Raw genomic sequence first — 19,911 nt, forward strand, 5'->3', positions numbered from 1 at the left:
GTCCCCCAGTCCCAGGGAGGGCTGCTGCTGAGAGCTGGCAGCATAAGCGGCCTGGCAGAATACTGCCCAGAGGCCCTCCTGACCCTTTATAAAAAACAAAAACAAATTCACTCCCTACAGAGTGATCCCACACACACACCTGCAGCCTTGGGCCCATACCCCCACAGAACGACCCCCTCCCAGCGCCAGCCTGGGGTCTTAACCACTGAGTCACACCAGCCAGGAACATATAAAGGAATCTTAAATGTTTCTTTTAAAAAATATATTTTTCATTGATTTTTTTACAGAGAGGAAGGAAAGAGATAGAGAGCTAGAAACATCTATGAGAGAGAAACATTGATCAGCTGCCTTTTGCACCCCCCTTACCCCCCACTGGGGATGTGCCTGCAACCAAGGTACATGCCTTTGACCAGAATCGAACCTGGGACTCTTGAGTCTGCAGGCTGACGCTCCATCCACTGAGCCAAACCAGTTAGGGATGTCCAATATGTTAAAGGAAAAACCCTACCTAATAAAGAGGGAATATGAAGGGGAGGGCATTTGGGGATGACTGGGCTGTCAGGGGAGGGCGGTTGGGAACAATCAGGCCAGCAGGGGAGCAGTTAGTCATAGATCAGGCTGGCAGGAGAGTGGTTAGGGGGTGATCAGGCTGGCAGGCAAAAGCGGTTAGGGGCAATCAGGCAGGAAGGTGAGCAGTTGGGAGCCAGCAGTCCGGGATTGTGAAAGGGATGTTCGATCCCACAGAGATTGGGCCTAAACAGGCAGTCAGACATCCCCTGAGTGGTCCCAGATTGGAGAGGGTGCAGGCTGGGCTGAGGGACACCTCCCTCCCCCCAGTGCACAAATTTCATGCATTGGGCCTCTAGTATTTATATGAAAATCAAATGTGTCTGTTGAAACTATATAACTGAGTTATAAAGATGACTTTACTAATAACCTTTTAAAGTAATAAAAATTAATCCATAGCATAGTAAACTGAATAAATGAATACTATAAAGAAAATGTATATTAATGAGTATTATATATATACTAAGAAAACCTTTATTTGATGAAATAATTTCATTCATTTCTTGAGTTAATCAACATGCAGTCCTTTATTTAGGATTCTCATTTATCTTGCCCTGTACTAAAAAATACAAAAAAGATGAATTCAGTCTCCGATTAGATTGTATATCAAGCAGGCATAAAAACTATATGGAAAACAACTGAAGAATTAGCATAGGAGAGTATTTAATTGTGTGATTCTGTCTATATCTAAAAATACTGAAGAATTAAGCAACTGGATAAGACTTAATGGGGGCAATAATAATGAGTGTTAAAGAGGGTTTGCTATATAATGTAGGCAGTTAAACTTTTAAACACCTCATGTCAAATTATAAAACATATGTGCAACTCATTTTAAAATCATTATATTAAGCTATTGTTAAGAAATATTTATACTTATCGTTAGCACTTTCTTCCGTTCTGCCTTGCTTCTAGGAGTCGTTACTTTCAAGTGGTAAAACGACAAAAAAAAAAAAAAAAAAAAAAATCTTGCAGAGCCACTTTTCTCACTTTTGCCATGGACCTAATTTCTTAGTTAATCTTACAGAAAGCAATCTTGTACTATAAGTGAGTGAGGGATGATAATGGCACTTTGATTCATACATAAATGTTTACTGAGTGCCTTTCGTGTGCTGGCACTTGCTCTGAGCACTGAGAAAATAGAGGTGATCAAAGAGGGAACTTGCTCTCAAGCAGGTTACAGTTCAGAGTGGGAAACAGACATGACATAGCAGGTGAGTGTAAGTACCAGGAGGAAGTGACAGAGGAGCTTACTGTGCGTTGGGAGGCCAGAAAGCCTTGCTGAGGAGCTCTTAAAGCTGAAGACTGGGAGGAAGCAGACTTTTGAAGAGTCAGGAATGAGTGGTTCAGGCGGAGAGAGCAGCACAAAGCTCCTCAGATGAAGGAGCTTGTGGGAATGGAAAGAGGTATGTTTGTCTGGAACCCAGCGGTCTGGGTGGGTTGTGACTTAAAAAAGACGTTGGAGTGATGGTCAGTGACAGAGCATGCAAGAGTTGTTCTTGCTCAGGACGGTGGGAAATCACTGAAGGCTGTAAGTAGGGCAGTGACTTGCCCATTCACCCTTTACAGTGATCATTGTAACTGCGTGTAAGTAGATGGGAAGGGGAGGGCGAGGAAACTGCAGCACCGGACTTCCTTACTGATGGTGGCCTGGATCAGGAGCATCAAGGGTGCTGGCTCTTACCATGTTTGTTCAACACTCCAGACATTCTGAAAAGTGCAAGAAGGCAACAAAAAGAAGAAAGGTATTCACATTGCAGAGAAAGAAAAAGTTTTTTTTTGTTGTTGTTACATGACATTATCATTTATGATACCCTGTTTCCCCGAAAATAAGACAGTGTCTTATATTAATTTTTTCTCCCAAAGTTGCGCTAGGTCTTATTTTCAGAGGATGTCTTATTTTCGGGGAAACACGGTAGAAAATGCAAAAGAAAAATACTAGCATTTGCCGAATATAGAAATGTTTCAGGATACAAGATCAATATACAAATCAGGAAAACAAGCAATTGGAAATTGAACTTTCTCTTAACCTATCCCAATAGTGCTAAAGTATGTGATACTTAGAGATTAATCTGAAAAATGACATGCAAGATCTGTATACTGAAAACTATAGAACATTGCTTAGGGAAATAATATGAGATTAAGTAAATGGAAAGAGACACCATGTTCATGGATCAGAAGACTCAATATTGTTAAGATACCAGTTCTTCTCATTTCAATCTATATATTTAATGCAAAATAATAAAAATTCCAGTAGGTTAGTTTCTTTTTTTTTCCTTTTTTTGGTAGGAAATTACAAGCTAATTCTAAAATTCATATGAAAATACAAAGGACCAAGAATAGCCAAAATAATTTTGAAAAAGAGAAACAAAGTTGGAGGACTTTTACTACCTGATTTTGAGACATTACATACAGCTACAGCAATTGAGACTATGTGATATTGGTATAAAGACAGGTCAGTGGGCCATGTGCATTGCCAACGGATTTTAACACAGACGACAAGGCCTGTCGGTGCAGCGAGGACAGTCTTTTCAACAATGGTGCTGGGCCAATTGGGAAAAAGTCTATACCTTGTACCATATACAAAAATGAACTCAAAATAGATTATAAACCTAAGAATTGAAAACCAAAATGACAACAGAGGCCAGGCCCGGAGCAGCCAGGCCCGAAACAGCTCGCTCCTCGCCTGTACCTGCCCACGGCTGCCTCTCAGACATGGCTGGAAACTTTTGAGGGAACTTGAGGGTCTGCTGAATCAAGTGATGAAGGCTTAGATCTGGATGTGTTGAGTTACTATAGCGCTGGGGTGTTGATCTGTGAGTGCCTTGGGTGGGGCCTGGATGAGGCTGGTTGACCTATTTGAAAATGTCTTTTGTGTGAAGTGTATCATTGGGCATGTGGAGGTATTATTGATATGAGAAAATGCTAAGCAACAGATTTACTATCTGAAAAGGGATTTACTATCGGGGAAAGGGAGGGAGGAAGAGACTGAACATAAACTGTGCACCTATGGATGAGGACAATGGGGGATGGGGAGGGGGCAGAGGGTGGGGTGGGAACCTGGTGGAGGGGGGAAGAAATGAGGAACCTTTGTAATAATATGAACAATAAAGATTGATTTAAAAAAAAAAAAAAAAAGAAAAAAAAAAAAAGAAAAAAAAAGAAAACCAAAATGATAAAAACAAACAAACAAAAAAACTTGTAGATAAAAACAAGAGGAAAATCTTTGTGACCTTGGATTAGGCAGGGTTTTTTTGTTTGTTTTTGTTTTTACATTTGATGTGAAAAGCATGATTCATAGAAGAAAATTTTGATAAACGGGGGCTCATGAAGCTTAAAGCTTCTATTCTTCAGAAGACACTGTTGAGAGAATGAAAAGACAAGTGACAGAATGGGAGGAAATATTTATATATCATGTATCTGATAAGAACATAAAGAGTTCACAAACTCAATAATAAGAAAACAACCCAATTTTTAAAAACAAATAAAAATTTGAACAGATACTTCACCAAAGACGATTTGTGGATGGCCAATAAGCATAAGAAAAGATGTTCAGCATGCTTAGTCATTAGATAAATGCAAATAAATCTCTACACAATCTAGAATATCTGTTAAAAAAAAGTCTTTGCAGATGTTTGTTAATTTTGCTTCTACCCAATCACTTCTCTGCTCTCTTGCCAGGTCTCCAATTTCTTACATATTAGACCTTTCCATAGTATCTCTATGTCTTCTACCTTCTATTTATTTATTTTTTTTAAATCATTGTCTCTGATTCATTCTGATGATTGATTTTGATTATTATATTTTTCTGGTCTAGAATTTTTGTTTAGCTCCTTAAAAAATCTGCCACATCCTTTCTTTTATGTCTTAGAATTTTCTGTTGAATTTTTCAATTGTATCTTTTACCATTTTGAACCAGGTGTTCATCAGGTACACCAGTACCTGGAGCTCCTGTGGGTGCACTTCTGTGTCTGTTGCTTCTGCTGGTTCTGATTCATGTTATCTCTTCATGAGCCTGGATATTACTGATTGTGTGCTTGATCCTGAATTCAATAAATTATTTGTGGAAATAGCTTGAGGCCCAGGGTGATATCTTCCTCTAGAAAGGAATATTTTGTCTTCTGGCAGCCTCTTTGTTGCACTAGCAATAAAGCATAAGAAACTGGCCAATAAGCATAAGAAAAGATGTTTTGAGACATTATATACAGCTGCACTTAACCCATCTTAGTGTTGGATGTTTTGAAGCTGCAAAGGTCAGTTTGCTGATGGATTGGCCTTATCCTATTCCAGGGTCTTCCCAGCGCTTCCTAGAGGCTGCTAAAAAAGGCAGTTAAGCTTTTGGCCACTAAGGAGCCTTTTCTAGAATCAGCAGATGGTCCCAGAGGAAAAAGACAGGCCCCAAATTACATGCTAACCTTTCTGGAATTGTTATTGGTTAGAGATGGGCAATCTTGCTAGTAATTGGTGATCTTGCTAGTAATGGGCCATCTTGCTAGTGATGGGTAATCTAAGTTGGGTATTTTTTTAGTTTTTGGATGAGTAATCTTACTTATTTCCAGATGCCTTTATGCAGCTGATTTGTATATTTTTTCAAGCTTTTTAAATTATCCTCATCAGGAGAGCTGATCAGAATTAGCTGCTCTGCCGTTACTGAAAGAGGAAGTTCCTTTTTCTTTTTCTTTTTTCTTCTTGATTTAATATCAAAACAACATTAACCCAAAATGTTTCTGCATGTACACCTGCACCACCCCCTCCATATCCTGTCATCATCCTTAACCTGTAGATTGTTTTCTAATGACGTGTTAGGAATAGTCCAAAACTTAAACTTAAATACTCTGCCAAGCACTCTTTATTTAAAATTTGAATTCTTCAGCACTCTTATTTTGCTGAGGTGGAAGTGTGTTTACAGTAAGATCTCCACTTTCGACCCATCTTTTCTCTATAGGCAATCTCGTTCTAGCCAGTAAAAATTCTCTTATTTATATCAGACCTTTACAGCGGGTCAGATCTGTAAATACAATTCCCTGCATTTAATCTCTGGATGCCTCAAAGGCATCTCACAGCTAACAAGTCCCAGTGGAGCTCGTGGTGTTTCCCTTGGACCCTGGGCTTCCTCTAGTGCCCCTGTCCTAACCTGCTTTCTCCACTCCCCTCATGGCAGCACTGTTACTCCTCCGGTTTTCAAGCCGGGATTTGGGGAGTCATCCTAGATACCATCTCTTCCTTCTCTACTCACAGATACAATCTGATTTATTTTAATAGATTTTATTGAGTGTTTTACAGAGAGGAAGAGAGAGGGATAGAGAGCTGGAAACATCGATGAGAGAGAAACATCGATGAGCTGCCTCCTGCACACGGCCCACTGGGGATGTGCCCGCAACCAAGGTACATGCCCTTGACCGGAATGGAACCTGGGACCTTTCAGTCCGCAGGCTGATGCTCTATCCACTGAGCCAAACCAGTTTCGGCCAATCTTGTTTATTTTATATCTTAAATATTTCCCTTACCTGTCCACCCCTCCCCAACACCGCCTCCACCCTAGTCCAAGCTACTTTGAAGGTTTGCTCACGTAAATGCAATAGCTCCTCAAGTGATCTTTGCCGGTTCCTCCATCCCTTCCCACGCTCCCTCACTACTTTCTGACTCATTTTTATTTTTATAATAGGCATGATATTTCAAAGCATTTAAGATACAGTTTGAATGTTAGTTGGCTTACCGCACCTGAGGCCCTGCAGTTTGGGCTCCGTCTGTTCCACTGGCCTCAGCCCCTCCTCACTGTGCTCCTGGCCCACTGACCTCCTTTCGGTCCTGGATGTGCTGCCCTGTTCCTTACTTCTCAGTGCTGTGCGTCCTTTCTCTCTTACTCTTCCTGCCTTCCTGCCTCTCCATTCCACCTTTTGTCTCGTTTCTTTCTCTTTTCTCTGTTTATTACTTCTCTATGGTCCTCAGAAGAGATCAGGCCACTCATTAGATATGCTAATGCCATGTTGTACTTCTCATCCTTAGCTCTTGTCACTGTTGTAATTACAGTATTAACAGATACATTGCTAGTCCTGCTTGTAGCTAAGTCTCCAGCATCTAGCACAGTGCCTTGAATTAACTAAATAAATATTTTAAAAAATATATTTTATTGATATTTTACAGAGAAGAGGAAGGGGGAGAGATAGAGAGCCAGAAACGTAAACGAGAGAGAAACATTGACCAGTTGCCTCCTGCACACCCCCCACCGGGGATGCACCTGCAACCAATGTACATGCCCCTGACCGGAATCGAACCTGGGACCTTTCAGTCCGCAGACCGACGCTCTACCACTGAGCCAAACCGGTCTCGGCAACTAAATAAATATTGGTTGAATACTTAAATATGTATAAGCAACAGGAATCCCTCAAAAGTAGGGAAGCAATTTCCCAGAGCCCTTAGTACTTAACATAGCTATAAATGAAGTTAAAATTATATTATCAGAATTAGATTTTCATTAGAGAAAGATTAGGATAGGAGGGAAAATTACCATTGAATTGTTACAGAACCCCGGAGAAAACCCAAGCAACGCTTAGAGAAATGGAGTTACACTTTATTATTATTATTGCACCATGGGCTCATAGAAAAATGTCTTTCAAATTTTGAGCAAAAACATGGAGGAAGCTTTCCTAATTTATATCTTTCCTAGTCCTTTATTTCCCAAATTTGGAATGAGACTTCAGGGCCTTCTGAGAAAGAAGGCCTGTGTGCTGCGAAGGGGCCATGGGACCATATCTCAAGTCCTGGCCTGGTGCCAGCACTGGCAGCTCTGCCTGCGGCATAGTTTATGGCCTCTCTGGAATGGGAGTAGTCTTTCCCCCTATTATTTAAGAAAGCAAGGGTTTGCAGAAGCCAAAATAGCAGGGTTAAAAATTCAAACAGCAGTTTTTATATGAGATGGAGGTTACTATGCTTCAGAATAACTGCAAGGAAAGTCCTATTTTCACTTGCTTATAGAATTTTGCCATACTTTATAATGCTCCCCACTTCAGAAAACAGTTTATAATTTTTTTCTAAAATATTTTAACTAATTAAATATAGCTACAATGGATCATTTGAAATGGTTACTTAGGTCTATTATATCCAGTTAATAGACATTTCTTTGATATGTACATCTTTTATTTGCAGCATTTTAAATTACTCTCTGCTTACATTTTAAGCTGAAATTATGAAATTACATGATTCTATTTTATTATGTATAAAAATAACAGAGTAGTCTAGCTAGAAGTTCAGTTGTGTTGAAATGTGTTTGTTTGGTGTTGTCATGATTTTACACGGCGGATACTTCATTACACATTTACATAGTCATGTGATAGTTGTTACTGGTATTGGTATTTCCTTAGTGGAAAGAGATCTTTGGAACATTTCCATTTGTACCTCCTCATGAACCTTGGGAGTCACTGAAATACAGATTGATAGAAGAGTGAAACATCTCCCCTGTATTCCGTTTACTGTCTCCACCTTATTTTCTCACCGAGTTTGATTTTCATTGCTGGTGACTAGTCCCCCCACATTTTTTCAGTGGGGAAGCTGGCAGTTAGTGACAAGGAAAAGAATGAGGTATCATAGTTAATTGTTAAAGGTGTCTTAGAATTGGCATGTTCCAATTATTCATATTTAGTTCAGTTTTAAAGTCTTTTATAAATATTATCATTTTATAGTGAAAATGCTGTTCACTGTTATTGCTACTAAAAATTCCCACATTTATGATCCTCAAATATTTTCTATGTCCTTGATCTTCAATATTTTAATATTTAAATCCCTGTTATTTAATTTCAAAATAATGAGTGATGTTATTTCTAAAAATATACCAGGATACTTTATAATTTTAGGGCGCCTTTCCCTTTAACCAGCACCATGTGTTTACCAGGTAATTTAGCTTCCCAATGTGTGCATCTGAAATATTTGCTCTTTTTGAAATAAGCCAATGACTTATTTATTGCTTCTGTATGCTGTGTATTATAAAGAGAAGTCTCTTTTTGGTGCATAAAATGTGGGTTCATTGAGACAGAGCAGTTTTCCTCTCTGCAAGGACTGCATTACATTATCTTACAAAATGCTTTCTTCCACCATCCATACTGTAAAGAATCAGTTTAACCCAGAGCGGCTAGTGTAGTTCCCTTCCTGGAACCAGGATAGCTTTGGAAATTTGGAAATGCATCATTAACTCACCGTACACGGTCTCATTTCATTTCTGAGGATCACGTTGGAATGCCAGCTGCACATAGTCGTAAGAGGAGGGTACTGGCACTAAGGCATGCACTAAGCAATGGAGGCATTTACTTTTCAGCGTCTTCCAAGGCCCATGAGGACGCACACTTAATTCCCCAGAGAGTCTGGATCTCACTGTGTTTGTCCAGAGGGGTGACTGGAGGAGAATGCTTACCGGTAAGTAGCAAACCCTTATTGTACTATGGTTCGGAGAGACGTGTGTAGAAGTCAGCTGGCTGTTAGCAGTGATAAAGTCTCTTAGTCTGTGCTGGTTTCTTAACAGTGGACAGTCCCAGATGTTGAAGTCAGCACAAGAGAAAAGCTCAAATCCTGATAAGACTTGAGGAGTTTTCGAAAATTAAATGCAAAATAGTTGGGGCAAATGTTGCCGCGGGAGCAAAGACTAAGTGCCGCAGCGCGAAAATAAGAAGTTGGAGAGCTTCCCGCGTCCTCTTGTGCATAGTGTTTGCGTCCGCCCACACCGCGGACTTACTGACTTCTTAAAGGGTGCAGTCACATCTCTTGGAACTTAAAGCAGCAGACACATGTGAACCGGAATAGCGTACACTGTGGCCCTCACCGTTTCTCTTAGTCTTTCTCCGCAAAGTACTTCATGTTTCTAAATAAAGCCGTGCCTTCCTTCTGAAACCTGTGCGTGACGCATCCTGGCCACATAGAATCTTTTGAAAACGTTTTCCAAATCCAGGTTGTCAGTGTGGAGCTATGTTTGTTTTGGAAACAGTAACACAAGGAGATACGGGAGGCCCATTTCAGAGACGCATTGCTGCTTCTGCTTCTGTCTTATAATTTCTTCTCTTTTTCTTTCAGCCAATAACTGTTAAATCCATAATTGACTGTTTGTCGAAAGGACTTGGATGTTAGTGCGTGCTATATGAAAGTTTAAAACGAAACAAAACAAAGATCAGCCACCTGAGCCCTAGCTGGTTTGGCTCAGTGGATAGAGCACTGGCCTGCGACCAAAGGGTCCCGGGTTCAATTCCAGTCAAGGACATGGACCTCGGTTGCAGTCTCCTCCTCAGCCTGAGCTCTGGTCAGGGCTCATGCAGGAGGTAACCAATCAATGTGTTTCTCTCACATTGATGTTTCCTCTGATTTTCACTCTCTCTCCCACTCTCCCTAAAAATCAACGGAAAAAAATATCCCCTGTAGAGGATTAACTAACTAACTAACTAACTAACTAACTAACTAACTAACGGACCACCCTAATGTTTGATAGGTCTCTGGGAATTACCATACCTCACAAAAATAGGCCACAGTGACGCTGCCAGATCCCCCACGCCGCCTCGGGAAGGCTTAGGACCCACTAAGCCATGCCTGAAGCAGCGGTGAGCGGAAGTCAGCCTGTGAGAACCATTCCGCGCTTAGATTTGGCATCATGCACACGAGGGTTAGAGTTGCCAGTTCGAGGCTCGCTGGCTTCCAGCAAGATGCTTGAGGATTCTGAGCTTGTTTCTCTGCTGGAGAATGACATGCTGTAGGTCTAGCAAATGATGGCCAGTGGTCCCACCCCTGAACCAAGGAGTCTGGGTACCCGGTCTAAATCATGGCCACAGAGCCGCTGGGGTAGACAATGGCAGGAACACCTATGACATGATGGTAAGAGGCCCGAGAGTACCTTTCTGTGAGACCCATTTTTGTTTTGCCTTGTGTCATTCTGCCAATCCCCAATCTTTAGGACTCACCCCAAAGTCTCTTGCAACTACTCTTTAGGAGGTGGGATAATGTGTGAAGGGGAGAGCATCAGCAGCAGAAAGTTTAGGCGGAAGGGTAAGGTTCCAGCCATTCTTCCAGCCATTACAGCAAATGCCTGCTGTGCGCCAGGACCAGGGGCTACGGGAGTGAACAAAACACACAGAAATCCTGGCCGTCAGGAGCTTACATTCTAGATGTGGGAGACAGGCCGGACACAAATGGTTATGCTGGATGATGGGGATAATACGCCTGTAAAGGGGGTGGTGGGAACTGGGGCAAGGCAGTGGCTTTCCGGTTAAAACAGGGCTCATTGACAAGGTGATATTTAAACAGAGGCTGGAAGAGATCAGGAGCCAACCATGAGTAAGTCTGGACAAAAGGGGGGGGAACGGACCTTATAAGTCATTGAGAGGACTGCCTTTTCCTTTGAGCAGGATATGAAGCCATTGGAGAGTTTTGGACAGGAAAGTGACATGATCTGACTTAATCTTTCTTTAGGGGCAGCGATGGAATTAGGGACTAGTCAACAGATCATTGGAGTAATTCAGGCTGGAAATGATGGTAGCCTGGATCAGGTGGAATGATGGAGGTGAAAAATGGTCAGATTCTGGATCAGGATGGATTGGTCATGTGATTGGGCTGGTGGGGGGGGCCTAAGATGTGTTAAGGATGACCTCAGCATTTTGGGGCTGACAGCTGGAAGGGCTAAGTTGTCATTTACTGTTTACCGAGATGGAAGTTGGAGAAGAAGGTTCTGGAAGAGATCAGTTCAGGTGTGGCCAAGGCGAGATTCCTACTAGATAGCCTAGACGTAGAGAGGGGATATTTGGATGTACAGTGGCCTTATCTAATGCAGTTTACACAAGTTGCTAAGTCATATAAGTTCTGTTTAAATATCTAAGAAGACAGTACTATAATTCACAACTATAATAATAAAAGATAATATGCTAATTAGACCGGGCATCGTTCCTGACTGCCTTCTGGACGAAGCTGGGGCTGCGAGGGAAGCCCGGGTCCTGGGTGCCTGCCGGCAGCCGGAGGGAAGCCCGGGTCCCGGGTGCCGGCAGCTGGGGGAGGAAGGCCTACTCCTTCACGACTTTTGTGCGGTGGGCCTCGAGTTTTATGTATTAGGAAATGGTGCAGAAACATGAAGTTTCTTAGGCTCACACACAGATCTGAAACCTTGTTTTGTGGCTGCAAGTTCCACATTGTTCTACTAACTTTACTATGCTAGTTACAAAATAGTTATTCAATTTTATAATTGTCATAATTGGTTAAACAAAGTATATCACATACACACTCTCTCTCTTATCTAATGAAGTATAGAGAATATCTTTGAAAGGTTTATGTGAAAGCTTTTTTTTACTTTTCCATGTGTTGAAAACTAATATTCTCATGTAGGCTTTAACTTTGCATATATATTTAGGATTTTTAAAAAATGGTGATTGGAGATCACAATGAATATAATTTTTAAAAAACATTCTTATATATAAAAATTTCTTCTTTTAGTAACAGTTTACTTTATGGTAATTCATGTTCCTGTCAGTTCTTTAAATGGGAAAATGCATTTTCAAATCTTAAATGCATTTCTTTTTTAAAAGTAAAATGTATGTTTATTTTTTGAACCAGAAATACAAGTAATGAAAACACACGGATTGTCTGAGCTTTGATATTGTTGTTCTAGAGATGATGGCAAACTGTACAATACAAATAGCAAAATAGAAGTTGAAATTTATAAAAAATGGCTATTCTACTGTTTAAAGGTTTATGTACTTTTATAATTTTCATTTATAAAGCAATGGAATGTTATTTGATTTTATTAGTTCCTAAGGCATTTAAACTTTATGTGGTCTAATGGCTTAAGTGATCAGGAGCAGATTAATATAGTTTTCTTAAATAAAGCAAGCATACATATATTTTAAAAAATATATTTTTATTGATTTCAGAGAGGAAGGGAGAGGAGAGAAAGGTAGAAACATCAACGATGAGAGAGAATCATTGATCAGCTGCAGCTTGCATGCTCCACCCTGGGGATCGAGCTGCAGCCTGGCCACGTGCTCAACCGGGAATCCAATTGTGACCTCCTGGTTCATAGGCGAGATCAACCGCTGAGCCATGCTGGCCAGGCCATACATTTTCTTGGAAGTCATACAGTTATTTGTGGAATGTGACTATGTTTCTATGACGTTGGATTTTTAAAACTTATAATTTATGATCTCTCACCTGTATAATGACGAACTGTTTCTGATTCTGCAGGAAGTCCTGCACGTGGCAGGTGTGGAAATGCAGTTAACGGCTGCCGTGTCATTTCTGACCATTCTGCAGGAAGAATCAGTGTCAGTTCACACGTATGCCCACTCCTTCCTCCAAACCATTCTGCTGCACCTGGAGCACAGGGATGCAGGTCAGGAGCCCGGCACCGCCTTCCTGTCGTTCTTTATTGCTCTGAATGCCATTTAGCATCCATTTGGCTTTCACTTAGCGTCATTTTCCTATGTCATTTCAAACTCCTGTGGTCATGCTGTTCTTGGAATCTTATTAGCCTGGTGAGGACAACTGAATGGGGTCACGCTGTCCAAAAGTTGATCACTAGTCTGACTAAAAATAGCCCCGGCCGTTTCCTTTCAAAACCCACGAAATTCAGTATCCTTGAAAGCTGAAGACCCATTAGTTCATCTTATGATCTACACCTTCTTCTTAGAGTTTTAAAGTTTTACAGCATTTGTGTTTATAACGTACAGCAAAAATGCACAATTTGGGGTAAAGATAGCTCTCCAATATTATTATTTTTAAAATCTATTTTTATTGATTTCAGAGAGGAAGGGAGAGGGGGAGAGAGAGAGAAATATCAATGAGGAGAAAGAAGCATTCATTAGCTGCCTCCTGCTTGTCCCCCACTGGGGATTGAGCCCACAACCCAGGATGTGCCCTTGACTGGAATTGAAACTGGTACCCTTCGGTCCCCAGGCTGACACTCTATCCACTGAGTCAAACCAGCTAGGGCTCCCCAATATTATTTTTAAAGATATACATTTTTTCTAGATATTGGCTAAAATAAAAATAGAGAAACTTCTTACAATGATAGTAATTATTATTTCATGTTATCATTAAGTAATGCTGTAGTGAATAATGGCTGAGTTGAAACTAGCCTTGTGAGATTAAATTTCCATGTGTTATCTGTGTCAATCAGGTGTCAGCAACGCATGGCTGGAGACTCTTCTGTCTGTGTTGGAAGTGTTGCCCAAAGACACCCTAAGGCATGAGGTAATTCTTTTTGGCTGTGTGGGGGAGTAAATGCTAAGTCACTGTACAATTTTTCTTTTTATAAAAATGGTATTTTAAAAAAAGAATAAAGTTATTCTTTTTTTAAAATAATAAAGCAAACCGTGGTAATTATAGAAAATTTGAGTAATACAGAAATTAGTAAGGAGAAAAATCATGATTCTGTACTTAGCCACTTTTACCATTCTGATATATTTTCATTGTAGCTTCCCCCCATGTACTAGTATGGTTGTTGGCCATATTAGTGATTATTTAGCATTATTTTCCTATGTTATTTTAAACTCATTTGACAATACCTACAAAATATTTTACTTGTTAGACATTTAAGCCTGGTTTTAGTATTTAATGATCAAAATAAGGCAGTAATGAACATCTCCATAGAGCTTTTCCTGTTTTTCAGATGATTTAACTATAGCTTCCAAAAAAGTGAAATTACTGTGTCAGAGAGCATTAATATTCTTCAGGGTCTTAACTAGCAGCATGTTAAAATGCCTGTTTCCCTGGATTTTTATCAGCAATAGTGTTCCAACTTAATTTGATGGTCCAAAAATGGCATGACATTTTAATCAGAATTTTAAAAATTAATCTATAGCATATATTTCTCATATATTATGTCACTCTTAATTATTCTTTTGTAATTGTCTAAGAGTATCATTGATTATTATTTGTATGTGCTATTTATCTATCAAGGTTGCCAGTCCTTTGTTATGTTTATTATCAGGAGGCAACTGATCAAGGATTCACATCATTAATGTTTCTATCTCTCCCTCTCCCTTTCTCTCTGACATCAATAAAAATAAATTTGAAAAATAAGGTTAATGTTTCTTCTATTTTCCATCTTAATCTACTCTTAATACACATAACAATTGGTTATTTGCTTTTTAATTTTCGATATTGTTCAATTCATCCTTCTCTAAAAGCTTTAATAAATTAAGATGAGAGAGTAAGATAATTAGAAAGGAATTTTTTCTGTAATGAAAAGGTTTTTCATCCTGAGAACATTATCCCTGTATGTATTTCTTTTTAACTATGTCATTGTTGAAAAAACCCAGTAACCTATCAGTAAAATGTCCTCTCTGGATTTTATGAAGTGTCTTCATTCTTTGCCCTCATACAGTTTATGATCCTTTCTCAAGGACAAAGCACTTGCTTGAAAATGGGAAGATTTACCATTTATAAGGATGCTTGTGTACTTGATGCCAAAAATCTAGATGATTATACCTATTTAAATGTTCAGTGTAATGTTTATACATTTGTGTATTATTTATACATTTTTTGAAGAGTGGTAGGTGGTAGAATGTAGTTTTTACTCTAGAATGCCATCTGTTACTTAATGTGATTTTAAATATGTGTTTTACTTTATTTGAAATATTTTACTTTTAAGTTATATTTATCATTATGTGCTCAGTAATTCTGGCTACTTTGTTGAGAAGAATAAAACCAGTTTCCCTTTTTATTAGAGTCATAGAGTTTTAGAACTTGCAGGAATCTTCATATGACATATTCTGATTTCCATTTTAAGTAGATGAGAAATAGCAAGCTGACTTGGATAAGTTAAAGAGCTGGGACCAGATCTGATTGTCATAGCTCTTCATAATCTACCTTGCTTTTGAGTTTTTGAGTGCCCCACATATATATAATACAGTATCAGACTTGGGTTGTTGTATTTAAATGACAGAATTACTTAATAGAATCTATTTGAACCTATAATTTATGTTTTGCATTCCTTCAGAATAAATATGAAAATCTATTTAAGGGTAGCTGGCTATTAATTTGTTTTTTTCTTTTGAATATATTTCACAATTATACTTTACGTGCTTACAGATCATTGCAGATTTCACCATCAGCTTTAATGCAATCTTCTTTGTGATCATTGTTTTTAGTTACATAATTTGTCATCATCTTTATCATATATATATATATATATATATATATATATATGTGTGTGTGTGTGTGTGTGTGTGTGTGTGTGTGTGTGTGTATCTATATCCCAGAAGACAAACAAGGTGATCCAGGTTATGAATATCCATAATTTCTGCATTTTTTGTACTTCAGATTCTTTAAAAACATTGAAGACGTTAAACTATTCTTTGAGCAAATAGCTGACATTAGTGCCAAGAATATATAAAACTTGGTGAATTTATTCTCTAAATCTTTCTCTTCAGATTTTGAATCCACTTGTTTCCAAGGCACAGCTTTCCCAAACCGTCCAGTCTCGTTTAGTTAGTTGTAAAATTTTAGGAAAATTGACCAACAAATTTGATGCCCACACGTGAGTATTTGTATTAACTTTTTGTCTACTTTATAAAATTAGATTGATACAAAATGAATAATAACCATGTGACTAACAATAGATTTGTATTACTCCACATTGCATACAAATTTAGCTGTTTTAACTTTACAGATTTCTCAGAAGTCTACTTGTTCAAATGCATTTCTTCTTGATCTCTTCCCTTTTCAAAACCTTTAAGGTTACCTTTTGCCTGGCCGGTGTGGCTTAGTGGTTGAGCATGGACGTATGGGAGGTCGTGATTCATTCCTGGTCAGGGCACATGCCTGGGTTTGAGCTCAATCCCCAGTAGGGGACGTGCAGGAGGCAGCTGATCAAGGATTCTCATAATTTATATTTCTATATCTCTCTCTCTCCCTTCCTCTCTGGCATCAGTAAAAATATATTTCTAGTTTCCATCTTAATCTACTCTGTCACACACCTAGTATAGTTTTGAGGATAAAATGGCATTATTGTATAGACTTCAAAAATTGATTCACATAACATAAGGACAGACTTTCTGCTTTTTTCCATTATTATAAATTACAAATTCATTGTCTTTAACAATGCATCTTATTTGAGGTTTTATAGAGAATGTTTATAATTTGTATGCTACTTTCTGTCCAAATGATAAATCCCAAATGGAAAGATGGAATGGAGTGTAATTATGACAAAAGTTAAAATATAAAATTGAAGAACATTTTGGTTGATGGTTTGGTAGAATCAGATATTCTACTTGCCTGCAGCTTTTTTTTTTTTTTTTTTTTGTAATCTTAGCTAAATGTTTAACTGCCAATCCAAAATTAACCATTATTTTAAAAACAATCATATACATAATTTACAGTTACTGATAACATCCAAATGTAATCACTTATGTAAAAATACATAAAGCTTTATATTAAAGTATACTAGTTATTATTAAGCTAAGATTTTGATGATAATTGTTTGAAAATATTAATTATTCTAAAACACTCACCCATTTGCATGTTTCTTTCCTCTGTAAGCATTAAAAGAGAAATACTTCCCTTGGTAAAATCACTCTGTCAAGATGTAGAATATGAAGTTCGATCTTGTATGTGTCGACAATTGGAAAATATAGCTCAGGGCATTGGGTAAGTAAGCTTTCAATTCTCATGTCGTACTCTTCTTTCTGGATAGTCAAACATGCGTATTCTGTTTCTGTTTTCCATGGAAGCATGCTAATGAAAGGCTAAACTTTATATGATCTTTTAGAATGATTATAACAACGAGTACCTCCTGATGTGTCTGAGTTAAAAGAAATAAAAGTGAAAAAGCTTAGCAATGTGGTAGGCATTCAATTAATGTTAATTTCTTTCCTTCTCATCTTAAGTTACTCAGTTTTCACTCCAAACTCAATCTAGGAAGGGAAAATGCTCCAATATAAACTGTGTGTGCAGTTGTATTTATGAAAAATCATTTCCCTAATTTTGATCTCAGAAGCAGCTTTTGGTGATAGGTCTTCTAAATCTAGGTTGGCTCTGGATCATTGGGCCATAATTAATTGTCTTGCCTGGATCTGAGCTCTTTAACCAGTGTTTCAACCTGTTAAGAGAACACACTGTTGTTGTTTTGTTTTGTTTTTTTGTCACCTGGTATTTTGCCACTGTTAAAATTGGGCAGGTCATTGTGTGCTCAAATTTGTGTTCTGAAAATTAATTTAGGATTATTGCTTGAAGATTAATTATAGAAGTATAACTAGAAAGAATCTACCTAGCTTATGTCAAGTGCTTAGAGTAGTGCCTGACACCTTGTAAATATTAGTTAAGTGTTTACTTCTATTGTTATCTCATACATTTTAATATAAACAGCTAATTTCTTAGATTCTCTAAAATTGGAATAAAACAGGTTAAAAAAATAAGCAAAATTTTAATGTATATTGTAGAACTCAAAAAGACTGAGTTTGTTTCTTCCAGTAGTGCATGAAGATGTTTCCTGCAACTTTCAAATAATTCAGGTTTATCATGAACTTCTCCAATTTCATTGGCAGAAGTAGTATTTCACCATCATTTTGCAAAGATATTATTCAATAACTGCCGTCCATGTGACTATATTTCCTTCTAAACTGGAAGCACCTGGAAGACAGCATTATATCTGTTTTGATTGTTACCTCACCCGTATGTAGTGCAGTGCTTACGTGAGGCAGTTGCTCATATGTATTCATTCATTCCTGACATCTGATGATGTTAAACAGTGAGGTTGAATATTTGGCTAGGAGCTACTCGTATTTTGAAGTAGATGGTCGTTTTCTTTGCCCATCTGTCACATTCTAAAAGTCTAAAAGGGAAACAAGGCATCATGGCAGACCTACACATATAGGATACAACTATTTCCCTCCTTCTTTACTTCCTCTTAGCACACTGGAGTCATTTTTTCAGGAAGTAGGTATGGGCTGTATGTTGCACAAGGTAGTTGATTTAATGAGAGCATTTTTCTCTTGCCTTCACGTGTAAACTCCATCCTGGCTGGTGCAGAATTCTAGATCATAATCCTTTTTACTAAAAACTCTTCTGTTATTTCAGTGCATGGAACAGAAGTGTGAGGACAGCCTGACCCTGTTATTTTTGTAGAAGTCCAGTTTTATTAGCTTAGGTGCTAGTTGTTATACTAACAAGAGGTCACAAAGGAATGAGATACAGGGTCAGGGATAAGAAGATGAATGAAATAAATAGCTGAGCTTGTCTAATGGCCAACCAGGAATTCTGGGGCCAGGCTATGTGAACAACCTACCCCAGCGCTGGCTATGACCTGTGCCGTCTGATGGGAGCTGTCCGCTCCACGTTAGATACTGATGAAGAAGGTCCTGCGTTTTATGGTTGGCCAACACAGCGGAATAGTACTGGCGTGTCTTTCTTTCTTTTGCTTTTTTGTTAATCCTCACTCATGGATATTTTTTCATTGATTTTTAGAGAGAGTGGAAGGGAAAGGGAGAGACAGAGAGAGAAACATCAATATGAGAGAGACACATCATTAATTGATTGCCTCCTGCCTACACCCCGATTTAAATAATTTTGCAGTTAATATTAATATTTATGTTTATATCAAGCTTTCCCAATGAGCCTGCAAGTTTCTAGAGAGCAGGAGCCATATCTTACGATTTTTTCTAATTTCCTATAGCATCTAGCCCAGTGACCTGTTTTTAGTAAGTTCTTGCTATAAACGTATTGACTTGATGTATTTTCCTCCGTTGCTTCTGTGCAGGACAGACCTCACGAAAAGCGTGGTGCTCCCCGAGCTAATGGAGCTCTCCAGGGACGAGGGCTGCAGTGTGCGGCTGGCGGCGTTTGAAACCTTGGTCAACCTGCTTGACGTGTTTGACACAGGTAAGTCGTCATGTGGACACACCTTTGCTTCCGAAAGCAGTGTTTCCCCTAACTGGGTAGCACTGATAGGAGTAAAGGGGGGCGCAGGCCAGAATTTCTTACGTTAAGTTTCGTGATGAATGTTGAGCTCCCTTTCTATCTCCCTGTGGTGGTTTCTGTGCTGCTGCTCCTGCTCTCCTGGTGCCACTGTGGCTGCACACTCCACACCTCCCTTTCTCTGGTCAACATTTAACCACTGTGTGCAGGACTAGCAGTTTGGCTTGGTCATTAGCCTTTAACTTGCTCAGCTAATTGACCCTTTAATCAAGAAAGACCTTGATTAAAGCAATATTTAAATGAGTTTCCTCTCCTCAATATTTTAATACTAGAAATCTTATGCCCACAGGAGAAGAAATCTGGAATGGGGCCCTAGCATGGGGATGGGTAGGAGGTGTTTCTTAGCGTTGTGCAAGTTAAATCACAAAGACAATGAGCTTCTCTCCTGAGTGTGTGACTAGACTCTTGACTAATTCT

The 19,911-nt window shown here is 38.9% G+C and overlaps 1 protein-coding gene across 6 annotated transcripts in view; it reads left to right on the plus strand.

Moving 5' to 3' along the window:
• PPP4R4 (protein phosphatase 4 regulatory subunit 4) overlaps positions 1-19,911 on the plus strand; it is a 75,454-nt gene that overhangs the window by 25,558 nt on the left and 29,985 nt on the right. For 3 of the 6 annotated variants that reach the window (XM_084896525.1, XM_084896524.1, XM_084896526.1), the window contains exons 4-8: positions 12,763-12,910; positions 13,697-13,770; positions 15,954-16,060; positions 17,062-17,169; positions 19,277-19,398. In XM_084896525.1, the coding sequence (XP_084752651.1) occupies positions 12,763-12,910; positions 13,697-13,770; positions 15,954-16,060; positions 17,062-17,169; positions 19,277-19,398 (559 nt within the window). Of the gene's footprint in view, positions 1-8,873; positions 8,971-9,176; positions 9,445-12,762; positions 12,911-13,696; positions 13,771-15,953; positions 16,061-17,061; positions 17,170-19,276; positions 19,399-19,911 lie in introns of those variants that run through there. The other 3 variants (XM_084896527.1, XM_084896528.1, XM_084896529.1) reach the window with 3 other exon arrangements.

The sequence above is a fragment of the Pipistrellus hanaki genome (genome assembly GCF_964339955.1).
Source record: "Pipistrellus hanaki genome assembly, chromosome: 1".
Classification (NCBI taxonomy): Eukaryota; Metazoa; Chordata; class Mammalia; order Chiroptera; family Vespertilionidae; genus Pipistrellus; species Pipistrellus hanaki.